A 21,750-nucleotide genomic window follows, 5' to 3' on the forward strand; every position below is an offset into this window, starting at 1 on the left:
AAATCACAGAAGGGCTGCAGCTCAGTGGCAGAGAATCTGCTTTTCAAGCAGGTGGTCCCGGGTTCAACCCCTCACATCTCCAGGTAGGGCTGGCAGAGAGACACCTGCCTGAAAACCTGCCAGTCAGTGTACATAATACTGAGATAGATGGACTTAATGGTCTGATTTGGTAGAGGAAGAAGAAGAGGAGGAGGAGAAAGAGGAGTTTGGACTTGATATCCCACCTTTCACTCCCCTTAAGGAGTCTCAAAGTGGCTAACATTCTCCTTTCCCTTCCCCCTCCACAACAAACACTCTGTGAGTTGAGTGAGGTTGAGAGACTTCAGAGAAGTGTGACTGGCCCAAGGTCACCCAGCAGCTGCATGTGGAGGAGCAGGGAAGCGAACCTGGTTCACCAGATTACAAGTCCACCTCTCTTAACCACTACACCACGCTGGCGTAGATAAGGCAGCTTCCTGTGTTCTTACAGTATTTGAGGGAGTTGGAGGGCCCTAAAGTTTCTGGGCACTTCCATTCAAATGGTGTGCTTGCATTGCATCATGGAATCAATTATGCAGGGTGGGGCTTACCTGCCCGCGCCCCAAAAATATTTTATTCAAGTTGGCACCCCTGGCTGTTGTCCTTTTAGCTGGGTGTTCACAGGACAACATATCAGCACCCAGAAAATGAGCATAGGCATGAGCAAACCTGTCATTTTTTGTTTCTCTCAGTTTCTCATTTTCCCCCAATCTAAAATTCAGTTCTCCACATTCCACATCAGTTTGTGCATATTAGGAAAAAATGCATTTTTTTAAAAAAGCATGTGAGGAGAAATTCACACTAACATGCTGGTGAATTTCAGATGAAAATGCTGAGAACTGAATTTAGGATTTGGAAAACGAGAAACTCAGAGAAACAACAATTGACAGATTTCTCTGATCTTTTGTTTGAGCCAAGAACTGCACCGGAACAATTTGGAAAGGCAAAAACTGAGTAGATCACTAAAATCAATCTGCACGCAAGTTTGAGTGGTGCGGATTGAACCAGTTTGTATCTAGCAGTGTGGCAGAAAGCAATTCTTTCTCAGCAATTTCATTTGGAATCGGGACTCATTAAATTATTTGGAAAATATCTGTCAGGCGAGTGCCAACCTTAAGGTTTCAGAGCCTGGTTTTGCGGCTGTTTCTCAGCGTTGAGAGAAGAGTCCAAGAAAGATGTTAGACAGATGGGCAGTGCTGCCCAACCCAGAAAAACATTGTAAATAATACATAGTGTTTTCTTCCAGTTTTATGTCTCTCCCCACCCTTGCCACCAGCCATAGTTACAGTTATGGCTGTTGGAGAGAAACTGGTCATGTGCAGTGATACTTTTACTGCCTCCTCACAAAATTCATTCTGTGGAAATGACAGAGAGCGTGCAATGCTTTCATGGGGACTGCTGTGCTGTCTGAACTGTTTATGCTGACTGGTAGTGCCTCTCCAAGTTTTGAGATAGCATTCTTTCCTAGCCCTACCTGAAAATTCTGCGGATTGAACCTTGGACCTGCTGCATGCATGATGTTCAACCACCGAACTACCTCCCTTCCTAATTGTCTCTGCTTCCCAATAGCAATTCCCTATCGCTGGTAAATCATTGCACTCGTGAATGCCCTGATTTTATTTTACAGTGGTATCTTGGTTCTCAAATTTAATCCGTTCTGGAAGTCCGTTCCAAAACCAAAGCATTCCAAAACCAAGGTGTGCTTTCCCATAGAAGGTAATGCAAAATGGATTATTCCATTCCAGACTTTTAAAAATGACCCCTAAAACAGCAATTTAACATGAATACTATCTAACAAGACCATTGTTCCAGAAAATGAAAGCAGTAAACAATGTACTGCAGTCACACAATCAATCATTCAGTAGCTGAACTAGGTTCCACACAGTCACAAAAACAAAGCAAAAAGAGTCGCAAAAACAAAAACGCAAAATAAATAGCAAAAACAGCATAACACTCAAAATGGAGCACATTCGACTTCCGAAAAAGCTTCGCAAACTGGAACACTTACTTCCAGTTTTACAGTGTTTGGGTTCCAAGTTGTCTGAGTACCAAGGCGTTTGAGAACCAAGGTATCACTGTATTTTATTTTCACCTCTATTACACTTTTATATGTTGGTGTGGATTTCGCTTTGTCATTCTTTAGGCTCCAGATTCTTCCCCAGAGAGCGCCCACAAGTTAAATCCCTTGCCTATGGCACAAGGAGGCGAAATCTCTTGGGTCATACCCTGAGACTTGGCAGCCTTGACACATTAGAAAAAAAGGGATGCTTTTGTTTGGGCCAGCAGAGTCCCTAGTTTACTAGAAACATTGGACCGAGTCTCTAGGTTCTGTTTTGAAGCCTAAACTCCGTCACGAAGAGCATGTTCTGCCAGACTCCTTCAAAAGCTGCAGCCGTGACTCAACCCAAGCCCACTCTCTGCTCTAAACATGATATTGAGCCCTGGTAGGAAATCATCAAAGCCCTTGCAGGCTGTGGAGCTAAACAGGAGCTTCCCTATGGGCATTTTGAAAATCCAAGATACTTCTTAAACAAGCCAGAACAACACTAAATCATTGACACACACAGCCAATAATCATAACCAGATTGCAAGATAATTGTTCCCCATAAGCAGTTTTAATGAGTGAAGACAGAGCTCCCAAACTCCACTGATTTGAATTTTTCATTATTGTTTGGCTTCCCTTGAAAATGCTCAAGGAACCTCAAGTTGCTTTTTCAAGGCATGGTAGCTTTCAAATTGACATTGCTTGGGGAAGCAATGGAGGAGGGAACAGGCTTCCCTTGCAACATGACGATGGCCCAAGGCTATGATGTGTGTCATGAGTCTCAAGGCATCACATGGAATGCCAGGTAGAAATGGATGAGGAGGTGAAAGAGGAGGATGAAATGGGGGGAGAACAGTTAACAGAGCCCAGAGGAAGTGGGTAATTCCTAAACCCTCCTCCTTAGTCTATGAAAATCTGGGGAGCAGGGAGATAAGTCTTTACTTGGCACCAAGAGATATCAAAGAGGTGGACCTCACTGGGTTGAGCATTCCACAGAGGGGGAGCTGCAACTGAAAATACCCTCTCTCTTGCCTCCAAGCCCCCCTCAGTGGATGGACTGGGGGCTGGGGAAAGGCCTCCGAAGACCCAGGGTATGTTCACATCGAGAAGAATTCCAGAAGAGATTACCGTATTTTTCGCTCTATAGGACGCACTTTTCCCCCTCCAAAAATTAAGGGGAAATGTGTGTGTGTCCTATGGAGCGAATGCAGGCTCCTTGGCTTCAGCGATAGCAACACGAAGCCTCTGAAGTGCAGAGGGAGCGCTCCCTCCGTGCTCCGGAGGCTTCGCGTTGCTTTCGCTGAAGCCTGGAGAGCCGTCTGAAGCTTTCAGAGCGCAGCGTGAGTTCCCACTGCGCTCCGCAGGCTTCAGGTTCCTTTCGCTGAAGCCAGGAGAGGAAGACTCTCTTGGCTTCAGCGGAGAGGGAGAGCTGCGCAGCGCCCCTTCAGCCAAGCAGGAGGAGAAATGGAAGGGCTCCGTTTCTCCTGCCGCTTTGCTGAAGGGACGCTGAGCAGAGAGGGGGAGAATTTTTTTTCTTGTTCTCCCCCTCTAAAACAAGGAGCGTCCTATGGTCCAGTGAGTCCTATAGAGCGAAAAATGTTATCACGATCAAGGGAAACCCTTCTCAATTTGCAGTTTGGAGGGTAGATGTAAAAAGACCGGGGGGTTTGGTGGTGCTCTCATACCAGCTATGCAATAGTTTTCTAGGGACGTTTGCATGGAAACTGACTAGGACTTGTTTGTCTCTACCTTTAAAGAGCATGATGATTTTAATTCCCTTATTTGGTGGTCATAGTCCCTGTCTTTGCTTGGTGCTTTTTGCTCCTTTGACTAGTACAACTGAATTTATTACTTTCAGTCACAGACCAGTTCCAGCTCACATACAGTATCAGGGAAGTCATAAAACACGATAGGGATATATTTTAATTTGCAATTGGGTATTGCAGGGACAATACAGATATAGCAGCAGTTAAAATATATGTTAAATCTTAATCACTAAAATATAACCTAAAATTGTCATTTAAGGCCTTTGACTAGTATTGTGCTTTATTCTGTTGGTTATTTTGTATTTGAGTTTTATGCTGGGTTGGGTTTTTAACTTTCTTTGTGGATCTGGGGTGGGTGAGTATTATGGCGATAGGTTTCCTTTTTGTATGATGCCTTCAGAACTTGTTTAATGAGGAACTGAACAAATATAAGTAATAAAAAAAATGGGGGGAAATGTGGGAGGGTGTTTTGGTTCATTCATACACAGTTAAGCCATTGAACACATCTGTGTTTTCAAGCCAATAATATTTGGACAATTGGGGAGCAGGCCTTGAACCCAACCTGCTGTACTATATTCACCTTCAAGTTCTTGGAACTGAAAGCTTGCTTTAAACATGTTTGGTCTCTCTCACCCAGTGAAACCTTTTTCATCTTGATCTCGAGGACTCGCTCAAGAGATGGAAGAGTGCCACTGTTCCGAGCTAAGAACTTAACCAAGGGAGCGTATGGGTTTGACTCCCACGGGAAATATGGCTCTGTTGAATTGCATCTCGTTGTTCCATTGCATCTGCGTGTTCTGCCACAGAGTTGCCAATCTCCTTTCCTAGAGAGAGAGAGAGAAGAGACTGCGAAGCAATCTGTTTTATTAGTCTTATATATCAAAGATGGGGGATTTATTTTGACAACTTATGTGTTTAGTGTACCTCCTCCTTCTATGGCCTTCAGCACATGGTTAACTTCCAGATTGACTCTGCTTACCAAACATGCTGCCGTCCTCTTGGACTTCCTGATCTGTAGCAAGCATTTGAGATGAGTTTCTGTTGTGGTTATGAACAACTTTTAAGCATTTTCCAATCTGGTGCTCTCTGGATGCTTTGGGCTACAGCTACCATCACTGTCAGTCAGCATGGCCAATCATCAGGGACAATCAACCCACTCTCTCATCATTTAGAAAAAAATCCTTCATTTGGCTCCCTGAAGGCTGCTGGTGTTCACTATTTGTAACCAGCTACTGGCTTAAAAGTATTGTTATAATTATTATTACCCACCCCTCAGCACAACGAGAATTCAAAATTAAAAACAGTTAAAACAGAGTACAGTCACAGGAATTGGGTGGTTGCTGAAACCGCACATCTCAGGTGTCAGAGAGGTGTGTCTTGAGCATTTGCCAAAAGTTGTATACAGTGGTACCTTGGGTTACATACGCTTCAGGTTACAGACTCCGCTAACCCAGAAATAGTGCTTCAGGTTAAGAACTTTGCTTCAGGATGAGAACAGAAATCGTGCTCTGGCGGCACAGCGGCAGCAGGAGGCCCCATTAGCTAAAGTGGTGCTTCAGGTTAACAACAGTTTCAGGTTAAGAACGGACCTCCGGAACGAATTAAGTACTTAACCCGAGGTACCACTGTAGTAAAGAAATCAAAAACACCTTTGTGGGAAGGTTATTTCAGAACTTAGGGACTGCCACAGGAAATGCTGTCTTCTTGGCCAACACCACTGGAACTTCTGAGGGAAGTGGACCAACAAAGAGGACCCCTTCTTCTGATCTTCACCCCTGGGAACCCCCTTGCCTTATTTTTGAGTCAGAAAGTAATCCTAAAGGAATTCAGTGCACAATATTTCTCTCCCTTCGCTGCAGAAATCCGCGAAGCTTTCCGAGTACTGGACCGTGATGGCAATGGCTTCATTTCCAAACAAGAGCTGGGGATGGCGATGCGCTCCTTGGGATACATGCCTAGCGAGGTGGAACTGGCAATTATCATGCAGCGCCTTGACATGGATGGTGAGTCCTCTTTGCTTTCATCATGGTTTTAGGTCATCATGGGAAGGACTGTAGTTCCTTTGCATTCTTCACATCATTCCCATGCAGAAAGTCCCAAGTACCATCTTCTGGTGCAGATGAGAAAGACCACTGTTTGAAACCCTGGAGAGCTAGATGGACCAAAGGTCTGGCTTGATCTAGGTTCTCCATAATTTGTGGAGAGGGCATCTGGTTGAAGGAATTGTGGGGTGGATAGCAAGGGAAGCAACTGGCTTTGGGGAAACCACCAAGGTTAGGAAATCCATGAGTGAAGTGAGCTGAGAATTAGCATAACATGATTTTCTCCATGATGCTTATGTCTGTTCAAACTTCTAGAAACAATGCCTAAAGCTGCTCAAACTTTTATCATGCTTACAATGAAACTCTTCATATCTAGGATTAAACTATTGGTTCCAATTGACTTAATCTGGTGTCCTTTCTACATAGTATGTTTGTCCTCTAGTTTCTCTCTGCATATGCCGTGTTCAGTATATGAAGCTGCATAAATGTTCACAAAGGACATAACCTCCATCTGCACAAAATTTAGCAGTCCATTGCATACAATGGAATACTTCCCTAATGTCAAGAGTATGTAGAAGCAAAGGAGAGAAAAATGCTGAGAGCAGTGGTGGATGGTGGTTGGGCAGAAGACAGAGAGGCCAACAATAGGTGGAACAAGAGCCAGTGACAGGTGGAGAGAACCAATGATGGGCAGAGCCAAATCATTCTGGTTTCCTCCCCATCCTCCTCCCTGCTGAGTTCTACCAGGGGCAGCACTGAGACTAAAGAGGACGGAGTAGACAGCCAGGACCACCCCCAGATGGGTTATAAGTAAGAAGGCAGGCAGGTGGGCTTGGAAGAAAGATGACTGATGTTGGTGGGACAGCTCCCCATTTGCCTTTAAGAACCAGCCTTCACTGGCTGAGAAATCTCTGACCAGATATTTCACTTCTTTCATTTTCTTGCTTAGTCTATGTAGCTGTGGAGGTGTCAGTCTATCATGGGAGCTAGGCTGGTGAAGGAGGAATGGAATGAGTTATAATAAATTGCACTCTGAGGAGATCCACTGGAATAATTGGACCTAAGTTAGTCTTGTCCATTAATTTCAATAGGTCACCTCTTGAGTAGGAATAACATTCATGGAGGGGAGCATTTGGTTGCAGACATTTTTTCAACCTAAATTTTGTTAAATAGTGGTAATTATAGGATCTTTTGATTATGAGTGCCACAATATATTGGTACATTTATTTCCCACTGAATTGGAGTGGGCAGGGGGCAGGAGCAGGAGCAGGAGCAGGAATTCAGACCAAGGCAGCTATTTTCTATTGCGAAACATTTGCGTCCATCCATTCGGCAAACAGGACAAGCTAATGGGGGTGCAGATGTTTCGATGCATGCTGTAGGTGACAAACGTACCAATCCATGCTGATTACTCTGTGCTCATTTCCAAGTACAACTCATTGGTTTTTGACAAACAGTTTCCACTGGCCTCAGGTGTTGCTTGGTAGGTTCATACATCTGCTTAGCTATGGTGCTTTAGGTTTTGTAATGGAATTGGAAGTTTCATAACAGAATTGCCTTTCATCTCCCTTTGGTTCTGCAGTATGATATACGAGCTCTCCTTCAGGTTGGGTTAGATGACTGGGACTAATTTTATATTAACTGTACTGACTATTCCACCATGTCCAGGCTCAAATCAAGGTGCTGGTTTCACTTGTTCATTGATATATGTCATCCTTCAGCCATCTGTTTCCCAGGAAGGTTTGCAAGGAGATAATTTTCTTTTCTTTCTTTAACGTGTTTATTACCTGCCCTTCTCCATGCAGTCCTGGGATGGGGCACATACAGAATCAACATAACAGATTAAAATTCAAAAATGAACAACCATCAGACATAATAGATCTGCCGAGGGGAGGGTCATTTTTTTAAATCTTCCTTTCAATTTCCACCATCAAAGGCCTGAGCAAAAAGGCATAGTAGCTGACCCAGCAACTGGAGGCTTGCAATGTCTTGAGATGGGTAACCTTGAAGAAGGCAGCATTCAGCAAACTGGAAGCCATCACAGGCAATGTCATCTCAATCAAAATTGCCCCTTGCACATCACAGGGCAGTGGTGCTACTAACAGGGTCTCCCTTACAGATCTTTACATCTGAACAGCTCTGTGTGGGTGGAGCTGCTCCTTCAGATATCTGGAGCACAAGTCATTCAGTCCATGCATCCACCCATCTCTTTGGTATGGACAAGGACCAGTATTCAAAAAAAAACATTTTCCAAATACAGTGGTACTTCGGGTTAAGTACTTAATTCGTTCCGGAGGTCCGTTCTTAACCTGAAACTGTTCTTAACCTGAAGCACCACTTTAGCTAATGGGGCCTCCTGCTGCCGCCACACCGCCGGAGCATAATTTCTGTCCTTATCCTGAAGCAAAGCAAACCCGAGGTACTATTTCTGGGTTAGTGGAGTCTGTAACCTGAAGCGTATGTAACCTGAAGCGTATGTAACCCGAGGTACCACTGTATATAAAACCATACCAAACAAAATAGAGCACCAAGAGAAACTGATTGCTGCTTCCAGTAGCATCTTAGAGACCAACTAAGATAGTTATTGGTATGAGCTTTCGTGTGCATGCACACAAAAGCTCATACCAATAACAAACTTAGTTGGTCTCTAAGGTGCAACTGGAAGGAATTTTTTTATTTTTTTATTTTGTTTCGACTATGGCAGACCAACACGGCTACCTACCTGTAACTGATTGCTGCTAACTGCCTTATGCTATAGAAACACCAGGCATTGATAGTAAAAATAAAAAGTTTTCTGAAATTAATTCATAGAATCATAGAATTGCAGCATTGGGGAGCCCAAGATCATCTAGTTCAAACTTCTGCAATGCTGTTGTACATGTTCGTCCAAACATAAAATAATAAAAAAATACAAAATTATACATGCACAACAAAAGGATAGCAGTTTTTTCACTATGATTGCATGTGGTTCCATTGTTCTTTAAAAGAAAATTAACCAATAAAGATGAATGAATACAACAACAAACTTCTGCAATGCAAGAATCACAACTAAAGAATCCCTGACAGATCACCATCCAACCTCTGTTTAGAAAATATTAGTGACTGAGAGTCCACCGCCTTTCGAGATAGTTCATTCCACTGTTGAACAACTCTCACCATCAGAAAGCTGTTCCTGATGTTTCATATTGTTCAAATGCCTCCTGTGAAATATTTGGAATTCTTAGTAACATTTCAGTTTTAAGTGGGAATATTGTAAGACCCAAAGAACAATAGCCTGGTATTTATAAATAAGACTACTCTCTAAAGAAATTTTACTACTCTTCAATGCCAATACTAATCCTTTTTCAAGGAATAGTGAATGAAACAAACCAAATTGAGAGAGAGAGAGAGAGAGAGAGAGAGAGAGAGAGATTTTAATTCAATTATATTGTTTTTCTTCATTTCTTTCTGTATGTTATATAAGTATATGTTCTTGCTTAAATAAGTAAAAAAATATATTCAACATATACTGTATAACATCATTAAACAAAAAATGTGTAAACAGTATACGACTATATGCTTAACCAAGATTATTGAATGTTTCATTGAGATATTAGCTTCATACTCCTCTCAAGGCAAAACAGAATAAACACCACTTCCATGAAACGTAATTTATAATGACTTTGAGTTTGTATTCTAATGTGATTAATCATTAATTATGAGAAGCAGATGTTGCAGACAGGCAGCTGAATAAAGCTGGCCACTGAGTCCACCAGGAATTTAAAGTGAAAATCCATAGTGCCTCATGTTTGCATAATATTGCATAATATTACAGAGACATATGGATCTGTTCTATAGTCTAAAAAAGAACGATGTTACTCAGAAGGGTATTTACATTCTACAAATGTAAAATCAATGTAACTTCTGAAGTGTTAGCAGGCAACTGCACGTTCCTCTCTTGTAGTTTCCAGCAACTAATATACAGAAGCATGTCACCTCTGAGAGTGGAGGGAGAACATAGCCATCATTAACAAGTAGCTGTTGATGACCTTATCTCCCACGATGCAGAAAAAACTGGGCCAATCCTTGCTCAATCCTGGCTCAGAGAGCCAGTGTGGTGTAGTGGTTAAGAGCGGTAGTCTTGTAATCTGGGGAACCGGGTTTGCGTCTCCGCTCCTCCACATGCAGCTGCTGGGTGACCTTGGGCCAGTCACACTTCTCTGAAGTCTCTCAGCCCCACTCACCTCACAGAGTGTTTGTTGTGGGGGAGGAAGGGAAAGGAGAATGTTAGCCGCTTTGAGACTCCTGAAGGGGAGTGAAAGGTGGGATATCAAATCCGAACTCCTCCTCCTCTTCTTCTTCTTCTTCTTCTTCTTCTTCTTCTTCTTCTTCTTCTTCTCTAGGACAGGATTTCCCAAACTTGGGTCTCCAGCTGTTTTGGGACTACAACTCCCATCATCCCTAGCTAGCAGGACCAGTGGTCAGGGATGATGGGAATTGTGGTCCAAAAGCAGCTGGAGACTCAAGTTTGGGAAACAGTGCCCTAGCCCATGCATGGAGGGTGGGAAGGGGTCCTTTGAACAATAAAGCCCACCCCCCTCCAGCCAAAACAAATGCACAAATAAGGAACCGGGAAGTAATTGTTCAGGCTGCAAATTGATTTGGAGTGGGTCGGCATCCACCTTAATTCATTTTATTTTATTTTTGGCATATCTCTCACATTCTCTTTTTACCATTGCATTTTCAAGTGATCTGCCACTGTGTAAATTGTCTTTTACTGCGTTGTCACTTTACATGATACACAGTTGCTGGTAATCCAAAGTGTCGTGTGACTGATAGAATCTGACTTGATGTCCCTGCACAGAAGGGAGGAAGGTGTCCTTCCTATCTTTCTGAAAGAGATGCTTTAGAAGATAGGAGGCTCTGCTCTTCTGCAGATTTGCTGCCTCTCTGTCCAGACCAGGTCACAAATAAAACTGAGTTTAGTTTTTGTGCATTATACTTGAAAGGCAGGGCATAACTTTTGGAACAAGGGTGGCCAACATTTCTGCATCCCCTGGAAGGGCCTAGAAGTGTCCTCCTTCCACTGTGTCTGTGATTGTTGTTTTTCATGTAGAAATAGGTCCATACACAACACAAAACACTGTTGCTGTATGTAGGTGTCAGGGAACTGCCATCGGCTCAGGGGCGAGAAGAGAAAAGCTGGATGGATTACAGAAAGCCCCCAAAGATCGTGGGAAGCAGCACTTCCTCAGCGGAGGAAGGTAGCCATGCCTCTAGTGGAGAGGAGATGCAAGGCTCAGAGGAGGCAAGGCGGTGCCAGGACACCTTGCCTGAGCAAAGCGGGGAGGAGGGAGGTCCCCCGCTACCCAAGCCTGCCTTGTGCAGTAGGCTTCTGCACAGAGAGGGGAGGCGCAGACTGGGCGTCAAGGAACTTCTCTGCTGGGGAAGGTTTAAGGACCGCCCACTCTCAGATTCTGCCAGTGAATGAGCAAGACACGGAATAGAGGCGCTCTGCATTCTAAAGGTTTTTATCACTAATAAAAAAGCTTTAAAACAGACTATTGAGGCATATTGCCTGATTGCTCTCGAGCAACCAACCGATACCTCTAACAGTAGGTTTTATTTTATTTGTTTTTTATCTTATATTTTGGAAATGTACATCCAGTTTTTTTTCCCTTTAAATGTTTTGGGAGACCTCAAGAGAGTGGGGCCCTAAACTATCGCTTGTTTAGCTTATATGTAAACCTAGCAGTGGGCAAGTCACATGACCTTCACCACAATCTTACCCTGAAAGAGTGCTTGGAGGGGGGAGAGCACGGCACAAGCGCATGTGAGAGCACAGCGCCCAAAATGGCTGCTGCCATCTTGCGTGAAAAAAATGTGGATGTCCCACTTTTTCTGGGATATTTGGTGGGTACGCAAATGGTGTCATGCATGACCAAATCTAATAGTGAAGGGAAACGGGTGGTGCCACCCTAGCTGTCAACCCTGTGACAACTTGACAGGTGGCTTGTTCCACACACCTGTCCAAGTTGGACCATGGGGTAGGGGGGTGGGGAGGCCAGATAAAGATTTGGTTGCTGCAGCCAAAAAAATTCCTCAGCCCTGGTCTTACATAAAGTGACTAACTATGTAGTGATGGGTAACGGATATTATGGGATACAGTTATTATCCACTCCACAACACTTTACTCTGTGACACATTGTATCCTTCTGTTGGAACCTAGTTTGGACAAGACTGTGATTTTGCTTTCCTTCAGCAACAATAACCCCCGTAACGACGTGTTATGTAATAGCTGGAAACACTGAAAACAGCTGCAGAGCTCATTTGCAACCTTTGCCTCCTGTTACACGATTTTGTAGCATATTAAATTGCTTACGGTTTATGGGTTGTGTGTGGTCCAAACTCCTTAATGCCCTGCTGCTCCTCGTGGCATTTTGATCTGTTGCTGACCACACAGAACCAACACGCGGAGAGGGGGTTGCACTGGCAAAAGTTGGCATTGCTGGTTGATTTTATTAATTTACCTTCCACAAGTGTATGATGGAAACTAAAAATTAGGCTGAAAAATTAGGGTGAAAAACAAAAATTAGTTGAAAATGAACTCCTTTGCAAGTACAGTGGTACCTCGGGTTACATACGCTTCAGGTTACAGACTCCGCTAACCAAGAAATAGTGCTTCAGGTTCAGAACTTTGCTTCAGGTTGAGAACAGAAATCGTGCTCCGGCAGCACGACGGCAGCGGGAGGCCCCATTAGCTAAAGTGGTGCTTCAGGTTAAGAACAGTTTCAGGTTAAGAACGGACCTCTGGAACGAATTAAGTACTTAACCCGAGGTACCACTGTATATAATGCTACTTTTCTCTCTCTCTCTGGAAACATATTGAGATGGTTATTTAAACAGTTGATCTCAACTGATATTAGTTTTGCAGCTATAGCAGACCAGGGGCTGCCCCACTCTGTTTGCCAAGTCCTTGCTGTTCCCACCCACCCACATCAATTCCCTTGGATTAATGCATTGATCCTTCCTGTTCCCACTCCATGCAACTAGTAACTTCACTATTGAATTTCCCAATCCCATTTCCAATGTAATTTTGCTCTTCCATTCTGCAACCGTCCTTTGAATCCCTTTTCACCTTCACTCTAATAATAATAATAATAATAATAATAATAATTTTTTATTTATACCCGACCCTCCCCAGCCAAGACCGGGCTCAGGGTGGCTAACAACCAATAATAAAAACAAGTTGATTAAAATACAATTTAAAAGATTAAGATACAATATTAAAACATTAGGGTGCAATCTCTTCATAGGAGGAGAAAGGAAAAGAAAGAGGGGGAGGGAATCAAACTGAATCTAAGCCAAAGGCCAGGTGGAACGATTCTGTCTTACAGGCCCTGCGGAAAGAGATCAGATCCTGCAGGGCCCTGGTCTCAAGAGACAGAGCATTCCATCAGGCCAGAGCCAGTGTTGAAAAGGCCCTGGCTCTGGTTGAGGCTAATCTAACTTCCTTAGAACCCGGGACCTCTAGGGTGTTGCTATTTATGGACCTTAAGGTCCTCTGTGGAGCATACCAGGAGAGGCAGTCCCGTAGGTATGAGGATCCTAGGCCGTGAAGGGCTTTAAAGGTTTTTAAAGTCCATGATTTCCCCTCCTTTTTTTTTGGACTACCCCTCTGCAGACAAACCATTATAACCTCCTGCATTTTCCTGCACCCGCACATTGCAGTTTGATACAAGCTTAAATAAAGCAGGTGTGGAAGGATGGGGTGAGGTGGGGGACACTGGAAGGTGTCAGTTTAAAACAAAGTTTTGTATACTGAGAAGGGAGTTGGGAGATGTTCTGTTACAACAGCTTTTTGGCGTTAGCTTCTGTGTAGGGTTGCCATGTTTTGAAGAGCCAAAAAAGAGGACACATTTGCCAACTTCTTCTTTTCGCTATGGATCGCTATGACTGCCCATGAAAGAGAGGATGTGTCCTGGAAAAAGAGGACATATGGCAACCCTATGTGGTTTTCCCCTCAATGTTCCTCCATCTCAAACCTCTGTCAGTATTTGGAGCACCACTTTTTTTATCTCTGTGTTCTTCCATGAGTTGTTAAGAGCTACAATTTTTAAACCACTCTGGGAATTGTAGCTCTGTGAGGGGACTAGGGGGGCGGGAATCTACTGTTCCCAGGATTGTTTGCAGGACGCTATTATCATTGTGGGACGCGGGTGGCGCTGTGGGTTAAACCACAAGAGCCTAGGACTTGCCAATCAGAAGGTCAGTGGTTTGAATCCCCCTGACGGGGTGAGCTCCCATTACTCGGTCCCTACTCCTGCCAACCTAGCAGTTTGAAAGCACGTCAAAGTGCAAGTAGATAAATAGGTACCGCTCCGGCAGGAAGGTAAATGGCATTTCCGTGTGCTGCTCCGGTTCGCCAGAAGTGGCTTAGTCATGCTGGCCACGTGACCCGGAAGCTGTATGCCTGCTTCCTCGGCCAGTAAAGCGAGATGAGTGCCACAACCCCAGAGTCGGTCCCGACTGGGCCTAATGGTCAGGGGTCCCTTTACCTTTATGATCATTGTGGTGATATAAGAGTGCTTTAAATATATGGTGTGGATGTGGCCCTTTTACTGGATTAGAATAATAGAATCATGGAATTGTAGAGTTGGAAGGGACCACTAATGCCATCCAGGCCAACCCCCTGTAATACAGAAATCTTTCACCCAATAAGGGGCTCAAACCAACGACTCTGAGATCAAGAGTCTCATGCTCTACCAAGCGAGCTATCCCAGTACAGTGGTACCTCAGGTTAAGAACTTAATTCGTTCTGGAGGTCCGTTCTTAACCTAAAACTGTTCTTAACCTGAGGTACCACTTTAGCTAATGGGGCCTCCCACTGCCGCCACACGATTTCTGTTCTCACCCTGAAGCAAAGTTCTTAGCCCGAGGTACTATTTCTGGGTTAATGGAGTCTGTAACCTGAAGCGTCTGTAACCCGAGGTACCACTGTAGTCCGATGAATTTTCACCACTTCTTAGTTTAAATACATTTTTAACTGGCTGTTGATTTATTGCTGCATTGCTTTATTGATTTTTTTTCCTGATTAGCTTTACCAGCTGTCTGCTTTTAATTTGTATATATTGTGTTTGGGTTTTATATGATGATTTATCATTAATTTACTGTATCTACAAACTGACATTCTTGGAGCAGCTTGCAATATATTTCAATTTCGGGTGCAACAAAATAGATGAGAGTGTGATGAATGGAGCAAAAGCATCTGCAAGTCCCTCCCCCCTTAGGTGTTCCATATGCTAACTCCACTTCTGAATCTGGGGGCCAAGGCAAGCCTCTAAGGAAACAGCAGCTGTAGAGATCCAGTGTTGGCCTCTCACATAGTGGGCCTTCTTCAGCAAACCCTCCAAGTGTCCCTATTTTCTAGGGACAGTCCTGGATTTACAGAAACCGTCCTGGTTTCTGATTTGAACCCAGAATGTTCCACTTTTCCTTAGAACATTCCTATTTTTATCAGATAAATATTGAAGGGTATGTGACCCCCTAGCCAAGGAGATAAATACCATATTTTTCCATGTATAAGACGTTCCATGTATAAGATTTTTTTTCTTTAAAAAAAATTAGGCAAAAATTGGGGGGTTGTCAGTGAATGCAGAGGGGGGTAGTTGGGCTGTTGGGCGATTGGCAGCGGCAAGCAGACGGGCAGGTGAGCAATTGGCGGTGGCAACCTCCCCTCAAAAAGAAACTCAGGGGTGAACTCTTCCCCCCAAAAAACTCAACAACTCAATAAATATTGATTTCTTTAATTTTGGGTCCAAAAAAAATAAGGGGCGTCTTATACATGGGGACGTCTTATACACTGAAAAATACACTAAGTTGAAGGCAGCTGTCAGCGGAGGAGGAATGGTGGAGAACACCTCCCCAGCCTGACCCTTCCAGAGAAGAGGAAGACAGTTCAGAATTACAACAAGGGTTTGAGGGAGATCACAGCTCAGAGGCAGATGAGGGGGAAAGCCGGGAAATAATGGGAGAGGGGGAGGTAGTGGACGCACCAGGAGGGCGACAGCTGAAGGACACAGTGTCTTTAGAAAGCATTCCAGACCCCCTGTCCCAGAACCTGGCGAGCCTTGAAAGTAGGAGAGCAAAGAGCTCAGAGACGGAGGGCCCTCAACAGCACCCATGTGATGACAATGACGAATGAGGAAGTGGGGAAAAGGAGGGGGTGGAGAGTCACTCAGGACAACACCATTATCCAAGAGGCTGGGTTCCAAGCCTCCCTCTGTAAATACTGAATAAAAAAAGCAGATGGTAAGAAACATTCCCTTGTATTTGTACGTTCCTGGCAACCAGCTGTGGGAGTTGCTGACAGCCGCCTGACAGCAGCCCTGTACAGTGGTACCTCAGGTTGCAGACGCTTCTGGTTACAGACGCTTCAGGTTACAGACTCCGCTAACCCAGAAATAGTACCTCAGGTTAAGAACTTTGCTTCAGGATGAGAACAGAAATCGTGCTCTGGCGGCGTGGCAGCAGCAGGAGGCCCCATTAGCTAAAATGGTCCCTCAGGTTAACAACAGTTTCAGGTTAAGAATGGACCTCCAGAACGAATTAAGTTCTTAACCCTAGGTACAACTGTATAGGGAAGTTTTTAAAAATGTTTAATGTGTTTATATGTGTTGGAAGCTGCCCAGAGTATCTGGGTATGTCTTCAGCTGTGGCCATAGGTGAACTGGAGAACTTGCTTCCACAAGTGACAATGATGGCCACCACCCTGGATGGCTTTAAAAGAAGATTAGATCAATACATGGATGAGATGACTATCAATGCTCTACTACCACAGCTGGAGGCAGCAGGGCTTCTGAATACCAGTTGCTGGAAGCCACAGGAGGGGAGAGTCTTCTTGTGTTGGAATCCAACTTACTGGTTTCCCACTGACGTGTGGTTGGCCACTGTGAAAACAGGATGCTGGATTAGATTGGCCATTGGCCTGATCCAGCAGGATCTACTGATGTTCTCATGTAGCTGATATCTGTGATGACCTTGGCACCTAGTGACAGATGCAAAGAAGCTACTAGGGAAGCAAACCACCAACAGACCTCATGTTTCTCCTGCCATCATTTTCTTATTAATTCTTTCCCCCTGTTCTTAGTTCATATCTGCACCATTACTTTCCCCCAGATATCCTGGGAAACAGCAGTTTGTCCCAATAGAGCTACTATTCCCAACACTCTGAAAACAAGTACAGTTCCCAGAAGTCTTTGTGGGGGAGCTATCTGCTTTAGAACAAGCTGGGAAAGCTCAGTTGGTAGAGCATGAAACTCTTAATCTAAAGGTCGTGGGTTCGAGCCCCATGTTGGGCAAATGATTCCTTCATTTGAGGGGGGGGGGTTGACCTTTGTGGTCACTTCCAACTCTACAATTCTATGCTTCTAAGTATGGTGTGGGTAGGATCTTAGCTCCCCTGGCTGCAATTTGCAGAAAGATGTGTTATAAATTTGTGCCACAAATTAATAAAAAAAATCTCTTAGCGTGGTATTGTTAATAAAAACTTGTTGTTGTTGTCTGCCTTTCTTTCCAGGGGATGGTCAAGTTGATTTTGATGAATTCATGACAATCCTCGGACCAAAACTGGTGTCATCAGAAGGACGGGATGGTTTTCTGGGGAATACAATTGACAGCATATTCTGGCAGGTTGGTGGCAAAGTTGTGCTCAAAGTGAGAAGATGTGAGCATTTCTGAGAACTTATGTTTCTTTTCCTGATCCCCATTTCCCAATGTGTTTTTGTTACATGTTGAAGAACATTTTAGTGGAAGGATGTTAAAAGTGAGAGCTGTTTTTCAGCAGTGAGGGGCTGTAGGCTGCTGCTAAATGCAGCAGGGAACTCTAAAACAAATACTGGGGAATTTTATGAAAAGGGCAATGAAGATTTTGAGTGGAGTTAAATTCAGGCTCTTCTGTGCTAACTTCCTTGTGGTGCTGTTTGTCTTCATAGGTGTCTAGGGGGAAACCCCTGAGATGATCTCAAGTGATATATAGTAGGGGTGGAATCCAACATAGCCCTAAGGTTGCAGTCACATAGCAGTTTATTCTGTTTCTCTATATGCCAGGCAAAAACATGTCTTTTTTTCATTAGGTCTTTGGCTTTTAATTATCTATAGCCTCCTCAGATGGCTGAGACGTTCTAACCCTGCTTTTTAAAAATAGGATTGTCTTTTAGATTTGCATTTTTTTAATGCAGTGGTACCTCGCAAGACGAATGCCTCGTAAGACGAAAAACTCACAAGACGAAAGAGTTTTTCGTTTTTTGAGTTGCTTCGCAAGATGAATTTCCCTATGGGCTTGCTTCGCAAGACGAAAACGTCTTGCGAGTTTGTTTCCTTTTTCTTAAAACCGTTAATACCCAGGGAATCCGTGCTTCGCAAGATGAAAAATTCGCAAGACGAAAAAACTCGCAGAACGAATTAATTGCGTCTTGCAAGGTACCACTGTGCTGGTTTTCATGTGTGAATGTTTATATATTGTCATTTTAAGTTATTTTGGTAAAAACACTGCCAATAAGTTTAATAAATAAGTAATAAGCAATGTCAGAGAGTAAGTAAACGTACATACCCTTTTAAAGCTTGCCACATGCCCTACAGCAATATCTAAACTGTTTATTTTCCAGCATACAGTGGAGCCTCGGTTGTCAAACGTAATCCGTTCCGAAAGACCATTTGACTTCTAAAACATTTGGCAACCGAGGTGCAATGGGTGGTCGGCAAAGTCCATTGAGAAAATAGAGAACCACGGTTCAGAAGCCGTTCAACTTCCAAGGCATATTTGAAAATGGAAACATTCACTTCCAGGTTTTTGGCATTCGGGTTCTGAATCATTCGGCTTCCGAGACGCTCAAAAATGTTGAGCTTCTGCAGCCATGAGCTCTCTGTGACAGTGCTGCTTACATGCCTACTCTTATTTGTTCCACAGTCAAAAACCTCTTACCTTCATGAAGTTCTTCCCAATGTTCAACTGGAATCTCCTTTCTTTTTAGCAATAAAACTGCTAGCAGATTTGCAAAGCTAAGCAGGGTCCATCCAGTATGATTTCAAATTGAGTGGGGGGGGGGCTGTGTGTTGAGATTCCTGCATTGTCCCTTCCAACTCTACAGTTCTACGATTCTAAGGGACACGGGTGGCAATGTGGTCTAAACCACTGAGCCTCTTGGGCTTGCCGATTGGAAGGTCGGCGGTTCAAATCCTCACAATGGAGTGAGCTCCCGTTGCTCTGTCCCAGCTCCTGCCTACCTAGCAGTTCAAAAGCAAGCCAGTGCAAGTAGATAAATAGGTACTGCTGTGGCAGGAAGGTAAATGTTTTTTCCGTGTGCTCTGGTTTCTGTCACGGTGCCTCGTTTTGCCAGAAGTGGTTCTGTCATGCTGGCCACATGAACTGGAAAGCTGTCTATGGAAAAACATCGGCTCCCTCGGCCTGAAAGTGAGATGAGCGCCACAACCCCATAGTCGCCTTTGACTGGACTTAACCGTCCAGGGGTCCTTTACCTTTACCTTCTATGATTCTATGAATCCATTGGTTTAGGTCCTCCCCTCTGGAGCAGCAGAAAACAGGTCTGCTCCATTTTCCATGTGACAGCCCTTCAGATATTTGAAGAAGGGTATCAAATCACACACAAACCCCAGTCTTTTCCACGCTAAACATCCCCAGCTCCCTCCATAATTTATTATGTGGTTTGGTTTCCAGCTTTGATCTATGATTAGATCTTACCAATTTCACCAAGATCTCTATCAGCGCCATGCAGAAGAGCGAGGATGGCAGGCATCTCTCTCTTGTTCCTCTTCATTAGTAAAATTGAAGCTTGTTAGTGCGCACAAGTGCATTAGCTGGGGACTGCATTTGCAAAATAACACGCATAAAGTGGTGCCCTGGTCTGGTAATTGTCACCTTGGGATAAAGCCCAGTTGAGTAGCTGTTACAATTAGATTTTTCACCTTACCAAATAAAATGTAATTGCAAGAGCCCAGCGGTTAGGCTTTCCTGTACAAGACTGAATTGCATGGGGAGGAAAATCCTGTTAGTGAGAAGAGTTCTGAGGACCTGTGGGCTTCTAGCCATGATGGCTATGCTGTGACTCCACAGTCAGAGGCAGCAAAGTTTCTGGGTACCACGTTCTGGAAAATGCAGGAGGGGTGATTGCTCTTGTGCCCGGGCCATTGGCCTAATCCAGCAGGCTCTTCTTATCTTCTTATAACATACTGGTCAGGATGCTAAACAGGAACCCTGTTATCTCTTTGCAAGAAGAGCCTCCAGCCTCCATCAGATACCGCTAGGACCAAGGCTACCCAGTAGCTAAACTATGTAATGGTATAAAAGCTTCCACACACTGTTTATGAAATCAGATATAGGTGGTGTGAGAAAATATAGCCGCTTTGAGGATGCTGGATTAGATTGGCCTTTCACCTGATCCAGCAGGGCTCTTTATATGTTCTCTATTTAAAGAATGATGGGCTTTTTTTATGTTTTACCATATTGGCCCGAATATAAGCCACACTTTTTTTTTTCCAAATTCCGACCATGAAAAGTTAAAAGTGTGGGTTAGATTTATGACCTTACGCTGCTGGCAAAGCGGCGTGGCTCCCCCCCCCATAAGCAGCCTGGGGGCACAGGGCATTGTCGCAACACCCGCCCGCCACTCCCAAGCCTCTGCTGAGCCACCGGAAAGAAGGGGAAGGGGGGAAGGCCGCTGGCAAAGCAGTGTGGTCCCCCCCCCCTCAAGAGCAGCCCAGGTATTGCCTTTTCTCTCCCCTTAATGCAGCTTATTTGCGGGTACGGCTTATATTCGGGCCAATATGGTATTTGCAAATCTTTGTCATACAAGAGAACTTAAAACCAAACACACACACACAAACACATTTTTTTTCTTTTTTTTCTTTTTTTCTTTCAGAATTTTTACATACATTATTTCCTTCCAGTTTTTAAATTTCCCATACAATTTTTCCTTCCCCTCCCTTCCCACCCACCCCCATATCCGTTGGAAGGGTTCAAACAACTATCCTCAGCCACAGGCATAGCGTCTTTAGTTTCCACCGAATGTGTTTTGTTCCAGTAGTTTCTATCCATTTAAGATAGAAGTTCCATCTGTTCGTTATCGTGATGGACTTCTTTTTTTATTTGAGTAGGGAGATCAAATACAAATCTGATCTCTGCAGAGGGGACAGTGCTCCAAAAAATGAAGCATTTCCTCCTCTGCAGAGACCTAAGGTTCATCCTGTAACTGACAATCATGCTTCCAGTATCAATCAGTTGATTGGTGGTTGTGGCAACCCCCTTTGCATGTTGGCCAGTGTCAGTCCCCTGGAATCATGGCAGCAGGTGATGGATAAGTGGGTGGGACTGTGGAGGTGGCCGGATCCAGTTCCTCACTTCTGATGTGTATTGGCACACCCACCCACACGATTTCCCCAGCCAAAATACAAAAGGAAATTATCCATTATATTCAACTTCTATAATAACCTTCTCCGTCTGAAATGTTTGTGGATCAAAATGAATTGATCTTGTCTCTAGAGGCAAAATAAATAGCACACTATGGGAAGCAATAATGTGAAGTGCCAGCAGAAGCAAGATCATTAATTATATGCCCTCGGTTGCATTTGGCCTATAAAAGGAGCATCTTTGCTCAGCTATTTTTATTTTCGAGCTGATTTAAATGTTATTTCAAAGCTGTGTAAATCTCCGTCTTCAGAATGGAAAGTGAACCAAAGTGGGCATTTTTCTGCTGCTGCTGCTGCTATAATTTCTGAGAAGTTGCCCATCGCCTCTTTTTAATGAAATTCAAACCCGCAAAAGATTGAGTTGTTATGTGTTGTGAGTAGCCCATTTTGAAAAAGGGGAGGATGGCTGACCACACAG

The 21,750-nt window shown here is 44.0% G+C and overlaps 1 protein-coding gene across 5 annotated transcripts in view; it reads left to right on the plus strand.

Moving 5' to 3' along the window:
* CALN1 (calneuron 1) overlaps window positions 1-21,750 on the plus strand; it is a 137,344-nt gene that overhangs the window by 90,622 nt on the left and 24,972 nt on the right. For all 5 annotated transcript variants that reach the window (XM_083588003.1, XM_083588004.1, XM_083588005.1 and 2 more), the window contains 2 exons: window positions 5,688-5,831; window positions 17,428-17,540. In XM_083588003.1, coding sequence (XP_083444129.1) covers window positions 5,688-5,831; window positions 17,428-17,540 — 257 coding nt within the window. The remainder of the gene's footprint in view (window positions 1-5,687; window positions 5,832-17,427; window positions 17,541-21,750) is intronic.

This window comes from Podarcis filfolensis (genome assembly GCF_964270895.1).
Source record: "Podarcis filfolensis genome assembly, chromosome: 15".
Taxonomy (NCBI): domain Eukaryota; kingdom Metazoa; phylum Chordata; class Lepidosauria; order Squamata; family Lacertidae; genus Podarcis; species Podarcis filfolensis.